Below are 19,775 nucleotides of genomic sequence, written 5' to 3'. Positions count from 1 at the left end.
CACTCACTGCCTTTTTTCACACGTGTTTCCTGACTGCTGCCATCTCTCTCATGTACCTGCTGCACCTAGTGAGCTTAAAGAGCCCTGGCATTAAAGGTGAGCAGGAAAATTCTGTCTGGAACTAGTAATCATCCACTGCAGTACACAGCCAATGCAGAAGTACCTCTGAGCTATCCCACTATGGAGTCAACCCATATCAAGGGGAGCTTATTCCATGGGCTCCGCATTTGTGTAGCAAGTTCAAGAGAAATATCTCTCAACATCTGGAAATCACTGACAGAGACACCCAATCTGACCCTTGACTGATTTTCTACCAGCCCTCAGGTTTCTTTATGTAAACTGTGGCCTGGGACCCAGTTGTTTCTGATGAAAAACAGGTAGCATCTGTCAGAGCAGTTGACAGGTAGGTTGTCTGAACAATAGCAGATGGTGTGAATACCTTCGGGTTCAGCCTACCAAGCTTTTGGTAAGAGGAGGAATGTTTATTTTGTTCTTTATGTCCACCAGTGAAATTTCTTCTGCAGTTTTATTGCGTTTTCCCAGAATCGCTCTTTTAGAATAGATAGAATATCTCAAGATGATTTCTCTTTTATGAAACACTCTTTATGTCATGAATGTCATAAGGCCACTCAACACTTATGAGTATTTCTGAGTCAAACATTTGTAATAACCTTGAGACAATTTTTATTCTCATATAAAAAACCTGAGATTCTTAAACAAACTGATAAACACCTAGGTTCTATAAAAATAAAATTATTATAAAAGGTGAGTTGACATGTGTCTTATTACAAACTACTACAGAGTTACAGAGAGAAATTCAGTTCACTGCAGTGGATTTAGCTCATCTTTGCTTTTGGTTTGTAGTTTGTCTTTACAACCTTCTCCCTTTGTCTCAAGCTTCCTTGCCAGGTTCCTGAACTAGAATCTGCCAAGAAGGGTCACAGATACTGGAAACATGCTCTTGATAACACACAAACACAGCCATTCTCCTCTGTGAACAGTTCTAAGGCTGTGTGGTTTAATGTTTTAGAAGAAGAATGCTGCACCTTTAGCAGTAAGGGGGAACAACTGTAAAACCTTACAAAGCATGTGTCTCCTAGTAATAAAAGGAAAAATGACATTTTAGATTTTTTTTTATTTTATTATGATACAAAACATGCTTGGGGATATCACCCGCTCATCTTACTTCTGGGGACAAGGCTTGTAGGTAGTCTTGGGACTGGAAATTGGGAAGTACAGGAGGAGCCAGGTGAGCCAGAACCCCCAAAGATACCCTCTCTGCCTATCAGACGGGTGTTGCAGAGCAGCCAGGGAAAAGTGCACAGAGCTGTGCTTTCACTGGATTTTTCCCTTTAGATGAAGGCTGGAGGGGAAATGTAGTCTTCTTGCACATCCAGGTACAGGGATGGAAAATACATAAACCTGTTCTAAAGGCATTCAGAAGTCACCCCTTTACCTTAGAGTTTCAGACGTAAAAAAGGAAAGTTTTAGCCTTAGTGGCTAATATGAAAAACATATGACCTGAAAATATTAAATACATGGGTGTCACCTTGAAACAGCAGTTTACCTGAAGCTCAGTCATATTCCCAGATGGGTGTCTAATGGATGTACCACTGGGCAAACAGCATCTCCTGCTAGCTATATAGCACAAAACACCCAAGTCACAGGAGTGCAGCAGGCTCAGGCCTGGCATTGGTTGGATGTGCCCTGGTTTCAGCTCCTGGCAACTGCTATAGGCATTTTCTGCTCCAGGTAGAAGCAAAAATGAATCTCCTGATGGAGGCAGAAAATCCTTTGCTGCTATTCTGCCTCTCTGGTGGAGTAGTATTGTCTCATTCCACATGTTCCCGGTGAGGAATAAGGGTATCGGGGAGGGGGAGGTAGCTGTAGGTGGCAGAAGCAGAGCTGTACTTAACAGCCATAGACTGATTGTTTCCAAGAATGTTCTTCAAATATGCAATTTATTGTTCCAGTCCATCAGGATTAGTATTGCTTTTCATCTGGAATTATATTATTTTGGTATTTCAATGCCTGTGGAATACTTTCCACTGAATTTGTTTTATTGCATTAAAACAAATCTCAAGCGTGAACGATGTTAACTATTTATTTTGGACATTTAGTAATTGTAGCCTTTCCTACCCTCAGAAAATAATGTTTTATAGCAGCACATAGAGGTTTCTGGACTAAGTGCTAAGAGCCAGTCTGGATAACATAGACACTAAGCCTTCTGAAAACATGAGGGAAATAAAAAGCTCCTGCATTCTTCTATCTGTTGGCAGTTTCATCCATGCCAGCTAAACCTGGAATTAAGGCTAAAAGCCATCCACGGATACTTAGTTTTGATTTGGGCTCTGTCAAAGTGCTTGGCACCATGCAGAACAAAGAAGACAATGGAGTTAATGACAACTCCTAACAGGATACATGTTGAACGGCAAAGACATCAAACCCAGCTCACTATGGAAACTGAAATAATTGGTTTGTGAAGCTTCCTGAGAAACACATGAAGCAAACATTTACAAAGGTTATTGAATATCTTCAGTTTCATCCTAGCTAGTCTCAAATTAGCAAACCCGTAAGATAAGTTCAGTCAGAAAGATCATTAAATGAAAAATACTGTAGAAAGTGCATATTAAGAAGGAAACATTTATCACTGGTAGTGCTTTATACCTGATACTCACTAAAATCAACTAAGATGCAGACAGACAGCTATTATTATGTACAAGCAATGCTTTTAGATGTTCATATTACACATAAGAAAAAGCTATCAAACCTGTCCCTGGTAGATAGAAGAGGAAGCAATGCAAGGACTTCTCTGAGGCATGTCACCACAGGCAGACCTGTTCCCTGCAGCATCCACTCACAACAAGCTGCCACCACCCTGCATTACCTTCCTCCCAAGTGATCAGCAAGATGCTTTTGCAGGTGAGTAAACACAGTGGTCTGGGAGGCTGGGAAAGGCTCTGCTCTGAGTAGCCTCTTTTGAGGCTCATGTGGAGGCAGACAGTAAGTGCTGGAACTGACAGTCACTGTCTCCTCTCATGCAAGATCAAGGGTGGCTGCTGCTGGTGCTACCAGGCCCCAACTTCAACATGTACCAGGAAGATGCTTCCTAAAAATGGTGGTAGACCTGTGGTACTTGATGCCAAAGGCAGGAGTTGATGCAAAGTCACAGAGGTCACGGAATCTAATGGTAGAGCAATCTACCAATAGAGGGTAAAAAAGACTTAGGGGGACACCAACCCCAAAGCATTCGGCTGAGGATGTCATCTGGTTGTAAGCGGGGAGAATAGCCAGGAAAATATTATATATGCCTGTGGAGTTCTTCCTTGTTTCCTTGGTACCCACTCATGGTTACTTTTGGAAACAAGATGCTAGTTAAAAAGGACTTATGACACCCTTATGTCTGTTCCGTTACACTGTTATTCACTCTAGTCAAGTAGCTCATAATTTCCAAAGCAGATCAAGGTAGTCAAGTTCCATTTCCTAACTATGCTATGAAAGAAAGAAAGAAAAAAGTTCCACAATAAGATGACAGAAGCCTCATCAGAAAGCACACACTCTTTGCTTATCCTGGCACTGGAAAGGAAGCAAACCTTGACCATCAGCTAGTTGAAGCCCAAGGAACCTCAGTGAGTACCTGAGCAGCACTTCATGTCATTTCTGCAATGATGTGACCAGGCCAGGTAGGACTTTACATGGGTGCTTAAGAGTAAGAAAGGTGCAAAAGTGTTTATTAAGTCCAGCTTGGGAATGTCTCACCACGTTTTTCTTGCAGGAGCTGATGGGCTGCCTGCTGTTCTCTGACCTGAAAGGCAGTGTGAAATAGATTCACTCCCCGTCTGACCGAACTGACTTGACACAGCAGGTATCGTTTCGCTAAATTATCACCTCTCCCCTACAGACACCCCCACTAAAACCTCGTTAAGAAGCAACCAGGTTCCGGCGCGGTTACGCAGAGGCAAGGGGCTGAGTACGCGCTGCCCCGCCGAACTAAAGCAGGGCACGGCCAGCCCCAAGCCCCGCACCCTCGGCGCCCCAGCCCGCCGCACTCACCCCGGGGCCGCTCCAATAACTCCCTCCGCCCGGGCCGGGCCAGCAGCAGCAAAGGCGACCCTGCGGCCTGGCGCGAGCCGGTGGAGCCACCCGTTGGGACCGGGCCGCGCCTCTACCCGCAGGCCCCTCCTCTTCCTGCCGCGCCGGCTGTAGCTACCCCGATCGCCTGCTGTTTCCCGGCACAAGCGGTGCAGGGTGTCGCGGTGACAGGCGCAGCGGGTTGTGCCCGCTCCTCTCAGCCCCCTCCCCGCTGAGGGGCGGAGCCGCCGGTTCTCCGCCCCTCCGCCCGCGGCCGGGGACTGTGGCCATGGCCATGCTGCAGGGAGCAGTAGGGGTTGTGGCCCGGCGGTGCAGCCTCGGGCCCGGCCCCGGCTGTGGAAAGGTGGTAGCGCGACAGTGTTGTAGCGCAGCGCGGCGGCGGGAGTGGGTGCCGCCGGTGGGGCGGGACAGCGGGATTGTGGTTTACAACAGCCGCAGCCGGACCAAGGAGTCGCTCGTACTTGCCAAGGACCGAGTGGCGACCTGGTAGCGCCTTGCGGCGGGCGGGCGGGGGTTACCTGGGTGGCCGGGCAGAGGTGACGGTGTGGTTTGCCTCCCCTCTCCGCAGGTACAGCTGCGGGCCGACAGTGTACGACCATGCACACCTTGGGCACGCGTGGTGAGTCGCCTCCTGAGTCACGGCGGAAAGTGGGGTCTCGTCCTGTGCGGCCACACTGCGGGTGGGAGCCCGGTAGCTGGAGTGTGGGTACCGCCAGGCCTGCCTCGGTACTGAGCAGCCGGTGTCCGGGTGACAGGCTCAGACCCCGCTGGGAGCTGCCGGCCCTTTGCCTCTTGGTCTGCATAAAGGAAAAAATACTGTTTGTTTTCTTGTTTGTGTGTTTGGCTTTTCTCCCTCTCGACTTCAGGAAGTATGGAGGGCGCTGTTGGTGCAAGTAATGCCAGGCAGAGATGCAGTAGTGGGGTGGAAGGTATTAAGAACATGCATTTTTTTTTTTGCTAGGCAGGGTGAGTTGTTGCACGTTTTATCAGCTCTTGTGCAGAGGAGCTGGGATCCTGGAGCCTCTACTCTGTGAAATTAAAGTTTTGCTTCAGATTTAGTTCAGACAAGGTGTTGGCACCAAGGTAAAGCTGTTCAGGGTTGACAATTAAAAAGGTGCTTTCAAGTGTTTACTGATAAACACATCTGTTCAGTCATAGAAGTACAGAATACCAAGTTGGAAGGGATGTCAGGGATCATCTGGTCCAAGCTTTCTAGGCAAAACTTGACCTAGACTAGATGTCCCAGCACCCCGTCCAGCTGAATCTTACAAGAGTCCATCATTGGGGAGTCCACTGCTTCCCTGGAATGTGTTGTTAAAGCTCAGAAAGGCCTTTTGGCATACTAACAGTTGAGTGGCTTACTTCATTAAAAAAAAAAAACAAACAAAACGAACAGCACAGTATTTTTTTTCATAGGTCATTAGGATAATTACTAAACTAGCTTCGTTATAAGTAACTTCAAAAAAGTACTTTAAATACACCAGGGCAGGTTGTTGCCAGTTGTTTTACACTGATGCACCTGATGAGAAGACATGCAGCAGGCTGCCTGCTGCTTCCTGTGAAGTCAAGGGGAATTGCAGCAGCTCAGCTGCTCCTAAGCTCCTGTCCCCTAATTCTTAAAAGAACAAGATGCATTTGGCTCCTCAGAGGAGCAGGAGTTTCTCAGATAACTGTCATCTGTGTGAAGATCAGGCGCTGTGTATTTGAGTAATTCCATTTTAGCGCAGGGGATTCCACAGCTTCTGGTCCTGTCTTGGCTTCATTCAGAAACTTGTGTTGAATTTTGCTGAATGTTGAGCCATTGCAGTACTGCACAACTGCTGCTTCTTTCTGTAAAAGGGGAGTTTCAGAATACTAAACATATGAAAATATAGTTGGCAACCTCACCTTAAATGCTGCTGTAGTGTTGTGTGTGTATGTGGTGATGTCTTTTTCCTCTTTGCTTTTGTCCAGTCTTAGCAGAAAATTAATCTGATATTTTAGCACTGAATCAGAAAATGGTATCTTGAATTATTCTGTTTGCACTTAGTACCTTCAGGGGAACTTTTTTTTTTTTAAAAAAAGGTTATAGCAACTTGTGCATTTAAATCTACAGTTACTGTAATACAGTGTAATATAGCCTATCTTACAATTTACCTTGAAATGTTTATCACTAAAAATAATCACTTGAGAGCAACTGTATAAAAAGATACTAATAAATTGCTTCATCACTTAATTGAGGTTCTGTAGTATGGTAGGGCCCATCCTGATGTTGTGTAACAAGAGAGGGAATTGTAGAAGTCTTCCTGTCCTAAGTGGTATAGTGGATCTACAGCACAATGTTTGTAGATCCGGAGAACTTCACCTTTTGATCTTGCAGCTCTCTGGCTTTTAAATGTCTGGTTTTGCCAGTGGTTCTCCTTGGTCTCCTACCTTGACTCTTTTGATTAAAGGCTCTCTCTGACTGTTCTTCTCATTCATGTCCTCTTACTCTTTCTAAGCTACAAATTTCAAGTTTTCCTCATGTGAGGTTTGCCTTACATCTGTGTCATCTGGGTTTGACCGCTTCACTTACTGGTTTAAGACAGAATATTTACGACTGAATCTTGCCTCTGGAGGGGTGTATCATGCAGATAAATAGCAGTGGTATATTCTTTCTGCTACCTTGTCCTCACCTTCATGTATTGTTTCCTGTAGTGCTGCTGTGCATCAAGGTACCTGCACTGAAGACCTTCCTCTCCTCTCATCAGTTAAGCCCTCCTGTGTGTGAGGAGTTGGCTCTTCCTTACCAGTGTCTTTGGTCTTGCACACATCAGTGGTGACATCCTGCTGGTTGGCTGATTTGATAAAGATGGTGGAGCACTCTTGATTTTATATGGGTTTTTAGCAATGATTATGTGTTTTTTCCCCAGTAGTTATGTCCAGCTGTAGAGCTCTGGTAAGCACAGCTGAAGCGCATCCTGCTGATGAAGGTCTACAGGAGATGCACTGGGAAAGAGCATGAAGTCAAATAGAGTTAATGGTTGTTGCTGCTGTGCTGCTCTTGTAAAATATAATTTTGTTGTACTCTTGCAACATGCTATTACTAGAATCCCTTTTCCCCCTTCCTTCTTGCATTTGACTTGCTGCAAGCACAGCATAATGGCAATGAGCTTGAGATCCTTGAGAAGAATTTGAAAATAGTGGCGTTGTTGCTTTTTCCCCTTCCTCCTTCCCCTCCACAAGTATTTCTTATTTCTCTAAATAATCCAACTTTCTCTAGTAATCTGTGCCTCTAGCTTTCAAAACAGGTGCCTCAGTGCAACATCCAAAACTCATTCTGTATCAAGAAAAGAATCAGACAGGCAGATAATGCCATCTTTTCCCTCAGTTCTGAGACTGGGCTTGATCTTGCTGGCGTGAGCTGTAGCCTGGTTGGCATCCAGTCTCCTGGCTGAATGTTTGGAAATAAGAGTAAAACCAAGTGTGAGAAAAGATTTAATTCAGTCCCTTGTGCCTGCTCTGTCATCCCCCTGATTCTGACTGTCAGGTTTTTTTTCCTTTTTTAGTCCTGAAGAGGTAAGAACCCTACTTTCTGAGGTGTCAGGAGTTCTGCTCTGACTTTTGCAGTGCTGCTTCTATCAATTCATTTGGAAGATCAGAGGAGAGGGATCCATGCAAAATTTGTGTCAGCTCTGGCAACTACAACTGCAGGGCTGTTTAATAACAAGCTTTTGATCCTGGCGTTGTTCCTCTGAACAGGGTCCAAAGACTGATCTAATACTCTTGTGGAATCATGTTGCCACATTAGATGAACCTTACTCCCAGAGAGCTGGTGTTCATTAAAAACTGTTCCTGGCAGCATGGCTTTCAAAAAGCTGTTTTCAACATGGGCATAGTGCAGACAACAATGGAAAGTGTTTTTCTTCATCAAACATCAAGATACTGCACATCCATAAATGTGAATCTTAGTGCCACCTGGTCCCTGCAGCTAGGGGGAAGGATGCAAATCCATTTCCAGTATTTACTTGTACTTCTCTGCTCTCACAGCCATGGGATTCACAGTTCGTGTGATGCTGTGAGCGAAATAGGAACCTGTAGGTCTGTGAGTCTCCTTTGGGCTCTTGTTTTCTCCAAAGCAAGTGAAGGCTGAGGATTCTCATCACTTTACAGGGCAGACACAGCACCTCTAATCACTACCTGATTTCTCACCTAGTAATTGGGTTTTACTCAGTCAAAGTATGTTTTGAGAATTGTAAGTGGAGAGTCTGAGTAGAATATGGGGCTTCCACAGCCCTGTGCAGTTGTATGTACTTCAGTCTATCAGCTTTGAATCTTCTGGTTTGTGGCAAAGAGCTGGCATAATTTTGAGGATTTATTCTCAGGTGTAAACAAAGCAAAATAACCCACAGCACAACTCTTCTTTGCTATCAGGAAAGATCTGTAGTGGTGTGTGAATGAAATAGTTTATTGGTGGCTGGCAGCTGTAGTTGTTACTCAACCCTAAGCAAAGTTCATTTGCACCTTGTTTTATTTCTCCCTGTTCTTCTGCCCTGTGGCTTTTGAAAACCTGTTAGAATATAGAAAGCCTGAGGGATGTGTTTCTAAAGTATTTGATCTGTGTGTCTTATTTCATACTGCTGCTTTGAGAGAGTCTCGTGGCCCGCGTGTACCTTCCAGTGCACTTCAGCACTTGAATGAAGAGGTGCAACAAAATAAAACCCTCAGAAAATTTGATGTAATGTGTCACTAATGCCAGAAGAGGGTAGGCCAGTTCAAGGGAAATTTGCTTGACTTTTGTGTGGGTGGTAGCTGCTGCTGGAAAAGTACATTATGCACTTAAGACCTTTTCATTCATCCAAGTATTGGGGTATTTCGATTATCCCTGTGGCTGTTAGTGCTGTTGATTATTTTTGTTTGTTTGTTCTTAATACTGCATGTTTAAAAGCTCATGGTTTTGATTTTTTATTTTTTTCTTCTCTCTTCTAGCTCCTACGTTAGGTTTGATATAATTCGAAGGATAATGACAAAGTTTTTTGGAATTGAAGTTATCATGGTGATGGGGATCACAGACATAGATGACAAGATAATAAAAAGAGCCAGTGAGGTAGGTGTGTGCTGCAGTTTTGACCCAAACTTTTGATATTTTCTACAGCTACTTACGTAGGAAAATTATACAGAGTTTGTTTGGGTTTTTTTGATGAGTTTTGCTTATTTTAATTAGTAGATGATAAATGTTGAGATTTCTGGTCCCCTCGTGTGGCTCTAATGGGGCTGGGAGTCTGCAGGGCTGGGTGGTGGGGGTAAAAGGGTGCAGAGTTCTTTGGGGGAAAGAGGTGGGAGAACTATGTTACAGCACCTGTGGCCAGGGTCCTCCTACCCTTGCCCTCTGCCTAGGAGGCCAGTGGGGAACAGAAAGCTGGGGTGAATCCTCAGAAGAGTGAAAGGTACCTTTTCCCCAAAGCAACAAAAAACTTAACAGCCAGGAGCCTTCTGTCAGTTCTGGAGAAGTGTTGTGTTATTATCATTAAAGGCAGCATTGCCACATGCAGGGCTGAGGGTGGTTCCTGCAAGGTGCTGAGCACCACCTAGCTGCAATGTCAACGCCTTGGAAAGCTTTATCAGTCTTGTCAGAATTTGTTACCTACATGGAAGGTGCCACTGATTATCGGAGAAAGTCTTGATAAGACCTGGACTGTAAGTGATTCTCAGTTGGATTTTAATCAGACCTTTGCCACCAGCTGATCTTGGTGAATGATTATTCCATTTTTTTTTTTTTCCTTTTTAAATGCTTTCTGGATCCTGAAACACTGAAGAATGTATTCTGTGTTCTGTTCTGCATTTTGAGTTTGTTTGTTTTAAGAATCTGTAACTCATGTCTATGGATCATAAATGAGTGTGTTAGATCAGATTGCAGTTGCAAGCTTTTCTTGGAGCCAGAGAATTTGACAGCTGTCACTTTTACTTAATCTAAGTAAACAGTTACTACTGCAGTTAAATATAGGGTGCTGCATTGAAATGAATACTGGCTCACTGCTTCTGTAGAAATACACGTGTGCTCCCTTAGTCCAATTACTTGCAGTTTTCTAAGATGATTTAATAAAGAGACAAGGCCCATCCCCTCAAAAACCTCAACAAAAAACCCAACCCAACTAAATCAATAAGCCCCACGTGAAAACCCCCCAGGTGTTTTAAATCTGTATGTGTGCATTTTAAGATTTTTTTTTCTGTTGTCAGAATGTTACGGGGATTTTTAGGAGGGATGTTATGGGATGTTTTAGGAGGAAGAAATAACACGTTTTAAAAGAATTTGTGTTAATTTACTTTGGTTGCATGAAGTAATCTTTTTCATTCCTTTTTTGTGAATTTTTTTTAAATGCCTATTCTGCTCTGCACACTGTTTGGGTGGCCAAGGCCTCTACCTCAATATCCTGACTTTGTTACTGGGACATCTGTAACTGAATCATTATAGTGGTAGGATCAACATGCCTGAACTTGTTCTCCATCCTCTGATGGGATTCATGTAGGGAAAACCTGCAAGTTCAACATCTAATCTATGATGAGCATGCTGCACACTCTTGGTAATCCTTTGAGAGAGACAGATGAGTCTCTGTCTTGAATGTCCATCTGTAGGGGAGGAGTTTCCCCATCTTCCTCCTACAGGCATTTTTGTCTCTTGTCTTCTGTTGATCAAAGAAGCAGCTGAGCATCTAGGGAGATGAGTCTTGTTACTGGGGTTTGAAAGAGCACTCCTAGTCTGTAGGCAGAATCACACTTTTGTTTCTTAGTGCTGACCATCTTCCTGGTTTCATTGCTGATGAGCATCTGGTTTGCCTGTATCTTGCCTTGTGCAGGAGCTTGTCCCAGTAGTGGTACCCACCTGTGCTCCAAAACTCAAACCCCTTAAAGCTGCTTCAGTAATTAGAAGTGATGAAACTGGATTTATTTTGTTAATGATTCAGTTATCTGCAAGCTGGAGAGACTGACAGTATGTTGTTTTCTGTGCAGTAGGTTCTCCTCAGAGAAAATGTAAAAGCTCACATTTGAAACGCTTTGATACCTGCTTTTGTTCACTAGGGTAGGTTTTGCTGTTGTAGATCTTTCAAGCCCTGGCCTCTTCTGAATCATAGAATAGTTAGGGTTGGAAAGGACCTTAAGATCATCTAGTTCCAACCCCCCTGCCATGGGCAGGGACACCTCACACTAAACCATATCACCAAGGCTTCATCCAGCCTGGCCTTGAACACTGCCAGGGATGGAGCATTCACTACCTCCCTGGGAAACCCATTCCAGTGCCTCACCACCCTAACAGGAAAGAATTTCTTCCTTATATCCAATCTAAACTTCCCCTGTTTAAGTTTGAACCCATTACCCCTTGTCCTATCACTACAGTTCCTAATGAATAGTCCCTCACCAGCATCCCTGTAGGCCCTCTTCAGATACTGGAAGGCTGCTATGAGGTCTCCACGCAGCCTTGTCTTCTAAAGGCTGAACAGCCCCAACTTTCTCAGGCTGTCTTTGCCGTGGAAAGGACTCAGTCAGAGATCAATATGATCAGACAAAAAGCCATTTATTGCAAAGTATTAACTCCTTATATACTGTTACTTACACACACCTACAGCAATTTGGCATATCATGATTGGATACTTGTCTTGAAGACCCTTAGTGACTAACATATAATTGGTTAAGCACAGGTGTGAGAACTTGACCTCAAATGCTTGCCAACAGTCCACAGTTCTCATAACTCAGTGAATTACAGCTTCTTCTTATCCTGCTTGCTTAAGCTTCCTTGGGCCTCCCACAGCCTTGCTATATCTTTCAGAGTTATTCAGAGCTCATGTACCAAATATCCATTCTCCTGTGAGAACACGGTCTCCACATGTCTTCATGTGAAAGGTGCTCCAGTCCCCTGATCATCCTTGTGGCCCTCCTCTGGACTTTTCTAACAGTACCATGTCCTTTCTATGTTGAGGACACCAGAACTGTACACAATACTCCAAGTGAGGTCTCATGAGAGCAGAGTAGAGGGGCAGGATCACCTCCTTTGACCTGCTGGTCATGCTCCTTTTGATGCAGCCCAGGATACAGTTGGCTTTCTGGGCTGCGAGCGCACACTGAAGCCGGCTCATGTTCATTTTCTCATCCCCCAACACCCCCAACTCCTTCTCCACAGGGCTGCTCTGAATCTCTTTGCCCAACCTGCAGCTGTGCCTGGGATTGCTGCTACCCAGGTGTAGGACCTTGCACTTGGTATGGTTAAACTTCATGAGGTTGGCATCAGCCCACCTCACAAGCATGTCCAAGGTCCCTCTGGATGGCATTCCTTCCCTCCAGTGTTATCAACCTAACCACACAGCTTGGTGTCATCGGCAAACTTGCTGAGGGCGCACTCAATCCCACCGTCCATGTCACCAACAAAGAACAAGTATGTCGTCTCATGCAGGTTGTCTCTTTCCTTTCGGGTTGCATGTTCTCGTTGCATGTGCGAGGATTCCTGTTCCTGTTTGCTGCCTTGTGATTGAGAAATCTGGAGAAGGTGGTAGAGAAGTGCCACACTTGGCTAAGTGTGGGACTGACTTTCGGTTCATTTCCCCTGATTGTACTGAGATCTATGAGTAACCATGATCAGCTGAAATAGCCTATTTTTCTTAATCACTGAAAATTAATGTCTCATCCTGCAAATCTCTGGTCTGTCTTTCTGACATGTAGGTGGTTCATTGTCCCCTGCTAATGAGTTTACTGAATTTCCCATCCTGTGTATAGTAGTATACCTTGTCACTGGAAATGGAAACCCTCTCAAGAAGAAATTAATGGGAGAGGGAAGGAGTTTATTATTTTAATCATTGGTTTCTTTCTCCTAAAAGATATGTATTAATATTTTGGAATTCAGAAGTGTAAATGAAGTACTACTTTTGCTACATATAACTTGCATCTCCTCCCCATGGATGTTAAGAGCAACAAGCCTTTCTGACTCTTTATCTTGGGGGTTCTGTAAGTCTTCCAATTAGATAATTCTGTCTGATAAAAGATTGCAATATTTTATATTATTACTTTGATTTATGACTTACTGATCAGCTTCTCTCTTTCAGATGAATATGTCACCAGTAGCTCTTGCTCGTATTTATGAAGAAGACTTCAAACAAGATATGGCTGCCTTAAAGGTACAGATACTCAAGCCTCTAAATTTTATAGCATTTTAAAGCAGTTCTTTTGGTAAGGAATGTGATTTTGACAATTTGATTTGAAAAAAGAAATTTGTTTGCTTGTTTGATGAAGTGTTGCTTAGAAACCTGGGATTTGGGAGTACCAATTTACTTTTTCATTCTTCTGGAAAGACATTGCACACCTTTTGAGTAAGGAAATGGGGAGAAGCAAACCCTGCCTTTGGAATGAAACAATTAAATTTCTTTAGCAACACAATTGTGGTTTTTATTCATGCAATTAGTCTTGGTTCACAGACAATACATATTTACTATAATGCAGAAATAGCCTGATATAAGTATAGGAAACATGTAATATTCTTTCATTGGCTTAGGGTGACTTTGCTCCTTGTCCAAACTGTTTGTGTGTCAGAAGCAGGGAGCAAGGCACTGAGAAAATTTTTCCACCATTTTCTTTTTTTCCTTCTGGGTATTATCTTAAATGCTGCTTGTGCCATTTCAGTTTACTTGCTTTTTTTTTTTTTTTTTTAAAAAAAAGATGAAATTGAGGAGAGTGTGCATTAAAATTTGTTTCCTAGAGCGGGGGAGCTTGTTGGCAGTATGTTTCTTACAGGCTAATGAGGTGTTTTTCTTTAAGGTCCTTCCTCCTACAGTATATATGAGAGTGACTGAAAATATTCCTCAGATAATTTCCTTTATAGAAACAGTAATTGCTAATGGCCAAGCCTACGCAACCTCACAAGGTAAGACTTACAGCAAGGCAACTCCTTGTTCAGCATATGTCCAGGAAATCAGTGCTCCTAGTAATCCTGATTTGGGATCAGATGAGATACCCTGTGCCAGGCTTTCCTGCTGTTGATTAGCAGACTGGGTGTCAGCAACCTGTTTGTGATGACATGAGTGGGCAGAACAACTGTTTCGCAATTTCTAAGTTAAATGTAGCTTATCAATTAATATAACTGTTCACTGTAATGAAGTGCTGTCTAAGTCTCTGTGGGGAAGTCCTGGCCTGGGTCCTGCAAGAGAGCTGGGGGAACCTCTTAGCTCTAAACAGGAGGAGATTATCTCCTATGTGCTGTAAAAAAATATGCCTGCAAAGCATGATATGTGGATTTTATTTTATTTTATTTCTTTACTAGTAGAATTGGTGGTTGTAGAAGGATTTGAGTGCATTGTAACTGGAGTAGCAGTAGGCTGCACTGCAATCAGGGAGATTGCTGTTTGTGTATAGGCAGGGGAGAACCTGGGGAAATGTGCAGAATACAATGCTATCCTATATGCAGATTGAGCACATACAGTGAGGTTACTGAAAAGCTGGTAATGTGAAAACATCTGCTACTATTTCTGAATTTCTAAATTGGAATAAAAAGGAAGTTGAAGGGCATTTTGTTTTGCTTTCAGGGAAGCGTTCTCTCCTCCTCATGATTGTGCCACATCTTTGCTATAACACTAAACATTTGTTTTCTGTTAGGCAATGTTTATTTTGATGTTAAATCTTGGGGAAAAAGATATGGAGTATTAACTACTGTTTCTTCTGATACCCAAGATGAAGCAGGTAAGTTCTTGGCACCAACTTGTTTGTATTAATGTATCGTTTGAACTTGTAATGTATTTATGCGTAAATTTTCATTTTGGAACAATTTTCTAACCTGTTGTGTATATCCAACTTCTTGGTTAATTAGGACTACATTGCTTTCATAATTATTTATTGAGGCACTCACTGTTGGCAGTGCAAGAGGAAACTTGGTCTCATTTTATGGTTGGCTCCCTCTGTACCTTTGTTCTGGTACCTTAGAACAATTAGGACTCTTAACCAATTATTTAATACTTGGGAGTGGTACATATAAATTTCATAGTGATGTAATGGTCTCAGCTGTTGCACAAACTAGCAGTGAGATACTCAAGGGTAAATGCAGGGAAACTTCATCTGTTGTGTTACTGTTTGGGCAGTTGTACTCCTTTGATTCATGATAACTGGATGAATGTGCTTCATTCATTATTACTATAACTTAGATTACCAGACTACTTCTAAGCAGCCTATTTGTGTGAGGATGAGCAATCTGTTGCTTATACCCTAGGTTCTGTGGGGTTTTTTTTCTGCAGTTGTCTGGCTGCTCAGCAGGATTGTTGAGCCTCTTGGTAGTTTCCCAAAGTTAGGTCTGATCAGGTCTCTGCCCTGAAAATTTGATGCAGGTCTCATGCATCCTTTTGCATGCTGATGTTCAATATTTCTTCATTGAAAAAATCCATTTGCAGTTACTGAAAATGCCTGGCAGGCTGATGCTCAGGTGAATTGCAGCCAGAAACTTCTCACAGCCCCTCTCTGGAGTTGTTTCAGCATTACAGTTCACAGAGGGAATTTGTTTTGTTGACAGTTATTCAGAGGCAGTTACTGACTGCAAAGGCAGCCAACAGCTTCCGGGACTGTACTGGAAAAAAGCACTGCCAGCAGGTCAAGGGAGGTGATAGTTCTCTGCTCAGCACTGGTGAGATGTGCCTGGAATCTGGGTCTGATGCTGGGCTCCCCACTATAAGACAGACATGGACATGCTAGGGAGAGCCCAGCTAATGGCCACAAATGAAGTGGAGGTACTGGAGCATTTTCACATGAGAAAAGGCTGAGAAGGTTGGGACTGCTCAGCTTGGAGAAGAGAAGGGTCAAGGGCATCTTATCTGTGTGTACTAACATATGATGGGGAGAATAAAGAAGATGGAGCCAGTCTTCTCTCAAGTGGTGCTTGGTGGCAGGACAAGAGGCAGTGGGTACAACCTGAAACACAGGAAATTGCATTTAAAGCTTAGAAAAAAAACTTTGTTACTCTGAGGATGGTTAACAGAAGAACATGTTTCCCAAAGAGGCTGTGGAGTCTCCATCTTTGGAGATACTAAAAACCCAACTGGACACAGTTCTGGGCAGCCTGCTGTAACTGAGCCTCCTCTGAGCCACGGGTTGGACTAGACAATCTCCAGATGTGCCTTCCAGCTTCAGTTGTGACTGATTACCTGTTTTACCTTGTTTCTTCTCAAGTGACTTACAACTAAATTCACAGTTATTTCTAAATATTTTAACTGTTGTTTTGCTTATAACCAAGAAAAGTAGGGTTGTTTTGGTTTTTTTTTGTGGCAGTATGCTCAAGGCAAAAGAGGAAAGGAGTCAACAGATACTGGTCAGCCAGAGCTCGGCAAACTGATGGAAGAGCCAAGATGAAGATTCAGTGGATAAAACTAGAGTTATATTTCTGTCCCTTTATTTCTTATCAATTTTGAATGATGAAGCAGGTGTAATGGATTTTTGTAATGTGCTTCCCTTAATATTGCATGACATTCTGAATAAAAACTGACTCTGTGTAATATCAGTAAAGTAGAAGCAGAATGGCTCAAGAAAAATGACCATCTAATAGATCTCCAAAAATAGCTGTGAATCATCATTAAAATGTGTTGATACTGTAATGCTCCAGGGATAAGTTCAGACCCAATGATATACCTTGAGTTTGCTATAAGTCTGAAATAAATAAAGTAGTAAATCTAGTGTCAACTGCTGATAAATCAGATGAGAGGTGTTAAATAAGGGAACTTAAAACACTGCAAGTTGGTTGCCAAGCTGGATCCGTTCAAGCCAAATTGATGTACTGTTTTGTACCAGTCAAATGTGACATCATGTATTTGTCAGAAGAAAAATGCAGAGTTCAGAACCCTGTTCTGGTTTAGGTTGCTTTGTTGCCTTTCCTGCTGCAGTACAGGCTGTTTATTCTGGGAAACTGATAAATAACTATATGAATGATGTAAAACTGGAGAAGGCCAAAAGAACTAAAAGGGAGGATGACTGAAGAATCTTGAGCCCATCTTTTTAGCCTGCAGAAATCTAATTCAGCATACTATATATTTTTTTTCAAATGATTGAGAAAATGGAAACCCGATGTAAGGGGGGAAAGTTGCAGGAAAAGAAGTTGAGCAAAAGAGGTTAAAATCCGAGTAATTCACTAAATACATTTCCACTTGCCTTTTTTTTCCTTTTTTTTGCTTTTTTTTGCCTTTTTTATTTTCTTTTTTTCATTTTTTTGGAGGCATATCTCATTAACATTTCACTTATTCTTGGCAGTTAATACTGATAAACGACATGTTAAAGATTTCGCCCTGTGGAAGGCTGCTAAACCTCAAGAGCTATGTTGGACTTCTCCCTGGGGAAAAGGAAGACCTGGATGGCACATAGAGTGTTCTACAATATCGAGGTCAGATTCTTGGCTTTTAAGTCTAGTGCTGGTTTTTGTTTTTGATCACAGTACAGTGGTAGCAGCAGTATTGAAAGTGATTTTTCTGATCAGTAGAACACCAGTTTTGATAATATTTTGTGCAATTGTGCCCCAAACTGCTCCACCTTAGTGTCATAGCTATCTTGCTGGGTTCTGGCACCTTTTCTTGAGAGAAACCCTGTTCTTAAAGTACGGCATGCAGGATCACACAGTTGATTAGCAAGTCTTCAACTTGAATGGAGTAACCAAAGTTTTAGTGAAGGTTATAGTACCTCTTTCATTTGCCTCTGTTCCACTTGTTGCAGACTCTACTGGACTTAGTAGAACTAAAGACCTAGTTCAGCACATGGTGCTATGTCAGAAGGACAAGGTATGGGAATCCATCCTGACTCCAGTGAGTGCATAAGGTCTTGTGGCCTGAGTGCATAAGGTCTTGTTGGCCTTAACTGCAGTTGTGCATTATTCAGCTTTCTTTAGAAGTCAGCCAAAGTATGAAATATTCTCATTTCTCTGTGGGAGTAAATTCTGTGGGCATGATGTGAACTGAGTGTAGTAGCATTTTGCTTGTAGTTGGTTTAAATTAATTTGCTCTGAATTTGGAGCTTTATTTTCTCCACAGGATGGTAGTACTTTGTCCTACTTTTATTAACTTATGACTTCATTTGTATTTTTAATAAAGAGACTTTACATTTTCTCTCGTGGAAGCTTGTTAGTGGTGCTTAGTTCTACATTAGTCTTAGATCTGTTTTTGGAAGCTAATTGCAAATTACTTAGATATGGCCCTGTGTAACTAAAGTTTTCAACTCAAGCTGAAAGCAGATGGAACAGATGCTGTAGGTTTCTCTTTCATATGCTTTGCTGGTCACCTGGGGTTTTTAGTCATTACTACTAGGTTGTGAAAAGCATTTATAAGGGTGTCTTTCTGTCTGTAAATAGTTTCAGCACTGTGAAACAGTTCTTTAAAGCAACTGAAGTGCACAAAAACATAGAATCATAGAGTAGTTAGGGTTGGAAGGGACACATTTTAAGCAATACCTGCTTACCTGGCTGTTTTGCTGAAAGTCTCAAAGCACTTTAAGCTTGGTGAACTAATTTTGAAAAGCCTTTGAAGTGTGCCTGGGAAGGTCACTGAGGAAGGTGTGGGTCTCTAGTGCAGCCCTGGAGAAGGAAACCACTTGCTGTGACTTGGGTCTGATTTCCTCTCCCTCCAGAGCTTCCCTTGAGGTGAGGTGGGCTTGCCCCTCCTGCCGCTGAGCATTTTGCAGATCCATCTCTCCCCAGCACTTGATGGTTTTGTTGGAGCAAACTACAGGTGGCCAGTGCTCCTCTGTAGATGGTGCAAGGGAAGGTGTGAGCTGGAGCCTCTCCTGGGAGGATCTGTGCTTAAGCTGGGTTTGGAGCAGAAAGGAGGAAGCAGAGGAGCATAAGCTTGAGAAATGGTAACAGCTAGTCTTTCTTACCATCTCTCCTTGTTTTTTTCCTGTGCCCCAACAATTTCTGCAAAGCCATAGTGAGCCAGGGTGTTTTGTCCCCAAAAGGGACAAAAGTATTAATATCTAGCCAGCTATGAGGAGCAACTTGTTAATGTGACACATAGGAAGACTGTTTCTCTGTGTACACCCACATGCATGTATATGTGGAGCTTGCCCTTAGAAAAATAATTGCTCCTACTAACGAGAATTAATTGTGGCCAGATAGGGGTCTTGCTGCAGCTTTATTATAAGATTTGTGTAAAGTCTTGCCTTAAAACTGCAGTCATTAAACTGTACACTTGAATTTATGTTGTTTCATTATATTCTTTTCTGCATTTCTTTTTACAAAAGCTTTTGTAGTGTCCTACTTACTGATCAGGAAAATATTGTTACAGTGCAGTGTTTGGAAAGCAGCTGGACATCCATACTGGTGGAATAGATCTTGCATTTCCTCATCATGAAAATGAAATCGCACAGTGTGAGGTGTATCATCAGTGTGAACAATGGGGGAATTACTTTTTGCATTCTGGTAAGTAAAATATGAATCAACCTGAAAGGCCTGTACAAATACCACGGCTTGGATTTTTTAGGTTTGGCTTTTGTATGTTATGAAAACAGATGGTCTACTACAGTGACCAAGTTCCTGTCTGTGACATGTTCTATGGTGTATGAGTGATTTGTTGGTGTAGCATGTAGATGTCACAGACCCCATCTCTTACCTCAGAATTAACCTCACTGGCTATGCCTTAGTAAACTATATGAATGTGTCTTTTACTTGCTTGGTATTCAGCATATGGTACTGCCTGGCATTATGTAGAACAATATGCATGATAGTGCTTCAG

General features: G+C 42.7%; 1 protein-coding gene across 4 annotated transcripts in view; it reads left to right on the top strand.

Moving 5' to 3' along the window:
• Positions 1–3,780: 3,780 nt before the first annotated feature.
• CARS2 (cysteinyl-tRNA synthetase 2, mitochondrial) overlaps positions 3,781–19,775 on the top strand; it is a 36,004-nt gene continuing 20,009 nt past the window's right edge. For 2 of the 4 annotated variants that reach the window (XM_031045562.2, XM_005145255.3), the window contains exons 1-8: positions 4,226–4,578; positions 4,661–4,711; positions 9,040–9,157; positions 13,140–13,211; positions 13,849–13,954; positions 14,683–14,766; positions 17,311–17,440; positions 19,329–19,462. In XM_031045562.2, coding sequence (XP_030901422.2) covers positions 4,361–4,578; positions 4,661–4,711; positions 9,040–9,157; positions 13,140–13,211; positions 13,849–13,954; positions 14,683–14,766; positions 17,311–17,440; positions 19,329–19,462 — 913 coding nt within the window. In that variant the 5' untranslated portion in view covers positions 4,226–4,360. Of the gene's footprint in view, positions 3,866–4,225; positions 4,579–4,660; positions 4,712–9,039; positions 9,158–13,139; positions 13,212–13,848; positions 13,955–14,682; positions 14,767–17,310; positions 17,441–19,328; positions 19,463–19,775 lie in introns of those variants that run through there. The other 2 variants (XM_031045564.2, XM_031045563.2) reach the window with 2 other exon arrangements.

This window comes from Melopsittacus undulatus, chromosome 2 (assembly GCF_012275295.1).
Source record: "Melopsittacus undulatus isolate bMelUnd1 chromosome 2, bMelUnd1.mat.Z, whole genome shotgun sequence".
In the NCBI taxonomy this organism is placed as follows: Eukaryota; Metazoa; Chordata; class Aves; order Psittaciformes; family Psittaculidae; genus Melopsittacus; species Melopsittacus undulatus.
The sequence above is the reverse complement of the archived record's forward strand: the minus strand, read 5'-3'. Positions and strand labels throughout refer to the sequence as shown.